Raw genomic sequence first — 3,303 nt, 5'->3', positions numbered from 1 at the left:
CTATACTGTCTGACTCCAGAACTTAAACACCAAATTATTATACTAATCTATTAATAAAGAAATACTAACTAAACAAGTATCTCTTGAGTACTGCAAATAAGAAATCGTGGCCATGACTTATTTTCCATTATTTATCAGTTAAAGTAACATTCCTCAGCTCTCTGTCCTGTACCCTTACACGCACACACACTAAATTAAGATAAACTGACAATTTGTTTTTTCTAAATTAGGTAAGGTCTGACCCATACCCAAAATACGTAGGATCTTAGTACCAACTGTAAAAAAGCTATTTTTCTGAGTTATTTTTAAATAAGTTAATGTTTATACATTTGATATTTTGTTTCCACATTTGAAACATACACTTAATTTAAAATGTATTTCCTTGCTCAAAGTAAAAGAAAGTTTATTACTACAGACTCTTTTCTGATACAGTAAACAACAGCAAATAATATGCTAAAGCAAATGTAAACTGATATAACCACAGAAATATAAAGAGATAATACATGGATCCTTTGCTACCTGAACTCTATTTGAATTCTCGTTTTCCAAAACTCAGGAACCGAACAGATTCCAAAAACTGCATTAGAATCTATCCAGACTCACATGTATCTCTTGCTATCCAGACTCTTACTAGCCAAAACTCAGGGCATGGCTCACAAACCACTCCTTGCTATCAGAAAAATAACCAATCTCTCATTCCAAACTCAGGAACCCAGTAGTTTTAGATAGCTAAATACATATGCATATATATCCAAGGGCTTTATAAATTTAAGAATTCTTGTTTACACTATTTATACAGACTATTAAAAATGTGAATGAAAGGCACATATCTGTATTTTCATTCAAATTTCATATTTTAACTCCATTTACTGAGAATTTTTGTGTAAATGTTTTTCAACTAAAATGTGGTCATATTTTAATCTTTTAGACCATGCAAAATGTGTTTTTTAAACTGCTTAGTACATGACAGATACTATTAATAATAGAGCTAAGTAATGTTAACGTGTGAGTGCTGTGAAACAGCTCTAAAAACAGCCTTAACACATTTTCTCAATATATTTCATAGGTTATACAAATATCATGGGAAATAAGATTTTCAAGGAAAACTACTTTCACTGTTAATTTTTCAATAACATATTTCACAGATCATGTTAGTGTTTATTCTTAAAGTCACAACAAACACAGGGTAAAATTAAAGAAAGAAATCTAGTACAGTAGTTGAAAATGGGAAAAATTCCAAATTAACAACTACTCCATAAAGTTCACCCAAAAGTCAAAGAACTATCACACAAGTAATGAATTAACTAGGTTGAGAAAAAAAGAAAAACCGGTTCTCATAAAACAGTGCATTTTCCCAAATACTTAATGTAGGCTCACATGTGAACCTAAGCTTTTTCGGTGCTTGACAAAAAGTTAAAACTATCATCAGATGGGAACTGAATTCAAGCATATGATTTTTTTCCCACATACTCAAGAATTATTTTAAGAAACAGGGAAAAGATGGCAGGTTTAAGAAAAGTCAACTACTTTCCCAAACTCTTCTTTTGAGTACAAATATAAAAATTATGAAAATTGTAACTAAAGCTCCCATTTTATCCTAGTTTGGCTATGCTCTCCCCAGAGCTCACTTTAGATTTAGTGATCTGAAAGAATGTGAACCCCTTAATCAACCAAATTCTAACAGCTGCTTGACACAGTCCATCTATTACATTAAAAGAGAGAGCAAAATTCAATTTTACAAAAGTAAGTCTTGTCTACAAGCCTCACAAAGTGCAATAACTTAGGATTCAATACCTTTTAACTGATTTCATATAGAGCACCAACACACATCCCCAAAAAAAGAACAAAAACCAGGATATTTTCACGTTAAGAAATGACAGGTATATTCTGCCCACGTTTGTCATCCTAAAAGGCTAAGATTCACCACTAAGCTTCAACTACAAGCCAGAAAACGAGAGCCCTCTGGGAGAGCAAACCCAAAAGAGCTGTCAAGGTTCAATGCTTTGATTTCACATGGTGGCACAAATGACTGACTGCAACACGTTCTTAATAAATGCAGGCACAGCTTATGTCACCATTTCTTTAGGTTAAGTTTTCGTACCTCCCTTCCCAGATGTCCACATTAGACACAACTCTGAACCCAAATGTTTTTCTTATATAAAACCAAAGAGAAGAACGACTTAGATAGGACTCTATGAGTCCCTCCAGTCTATGGTTTTATTCAGCCTGTGTTGAAGTAACAATACAATTCCTACGACTCGGAAAATTACATTTTACTGCAAGGAGAAAAAAAAAGACAGATTCGATCCAATCACCGTACCTTGCTCTGCCAAATGTTAGTACCAGAACTTCTGAAATAAACAAACCTGTGTCTATGTTCATCGGGTCCATGGATCAGGAAGACTCCAGGGTTTTTAGCCCCTTTACCGGCATCTACATGTGGAATTAACACATCTTCTAAACCCAAATCAAAGCGTTTGTGTTTTGAAGAGTCTGGAAGGAAAAAGAATGCCCCAAAACACAGGGTGATGAAGGCACTAAGAATAAGGAGAAGAATAAACTTCTCAGAAAGTCTCAAGGTAGCCCTGTGATGTGGGAAGGAGGGCGGCCCCAGGTTCAGAGGTGGTATCCTACGTCCAGAGAGGGGCAGCAGGGCTGGGGTAGTCATCGTTTACGCTCTCGGAGAGAATACTTTAGAAAGTTCTCATCTTATGTCAAATGTACAATACATTGAACTGTCTTCAAAATCTTGGCCGAAATGGGAAAACTCAATTTCGCTCCTCTTAGAGGATTGTTGTGCTTTTTAAGAGGGCACGTCGTTCACGCCCGTCCATTTCCACTCAGAAACGTGTGTGACCTCCCCCAAACGATCACAAGTTTAGGTTCTGCGATATCCTCTTTAACATCTGTACTGCACTGGGTTATTACAAGCCTCCTCTTCATTCCCAGGGGTAGATCAGGCAAGCCACACTGCAGAAAAGCTGCAAGGTGGGTTCTTCCATTCCTGCACCTCGGTGAGATGCTCAAACGTAGTCTTCCGCCCCGAAAGGGAGCCTGGCGACATCCGAGGAGTTGTAGAAGGTTCACTTGATCTCCTCCGACGCTCCTATTCCAGAATCTCTTAACCTTAGCGGTGAAAAATATAAGGGTCTCCCACGGACGTCTGCAAACAGGGAGGAAGGTCTCCCACCTCGCTGGGAAGCCGAAGCAGGGGCGCTGGGCGAAGTAGCAGGAAGGAGTTCTCGGCCGCCCGCGCTTCCCGGCGCTGCCTGGCAGGAGCCCGGCGCCCGGCTGAGTTCTGAG

General features: G+C 38.2%; 1 protein-coding gene across 2 annotated transcripts in view; it reads right to left on the bottom strand.

The window, feature by feature from the left end:
• MAN1A2 (mannosidase, alpha, class 1A, member 2) overlaps window positions 1-3,301 on the bottom strand; it is a 179,153-nt gene extending 175,852 nt beyond the window's left edge. For both annotated transcript variants that reach the window (XM_012000852.1, XM_012000851.1), the window contains exon 1: window positions 2,367-3,301. In XM_012000852.1, the coding sequence (XP_011856242.1) occupies window positions 2,367-2,668 (302 nt within the window). In that variant the 5' untranslated portion in view covers window positions 2,669-3,301. The remainder of the gene's footprint in view (window positions 1-2,366) is intronic.
• Window positions 3,302-3,303: the final 2 nt, after the last annotated feature.

Source organism: Mandrillus leucophaeus, unplaced genomic scaffold (assembly GCF_000951045.1).
Source record: "Mandrillus leucophaeus isolate KB7577 unplaced genomic scaffold, Mleu.le_1.0 Scaffold64, whole genome shotgun sequence".
Lineage (NCBI taxonomy): Eukaryota > Metazoa > Chordata > Mammalia > Primates > Cercopithecidae > Mandrillus > Mandrillus leucophaeus.
This window is presented reverse-complemented; position numbering and strand designations above follow the sequence as displayed.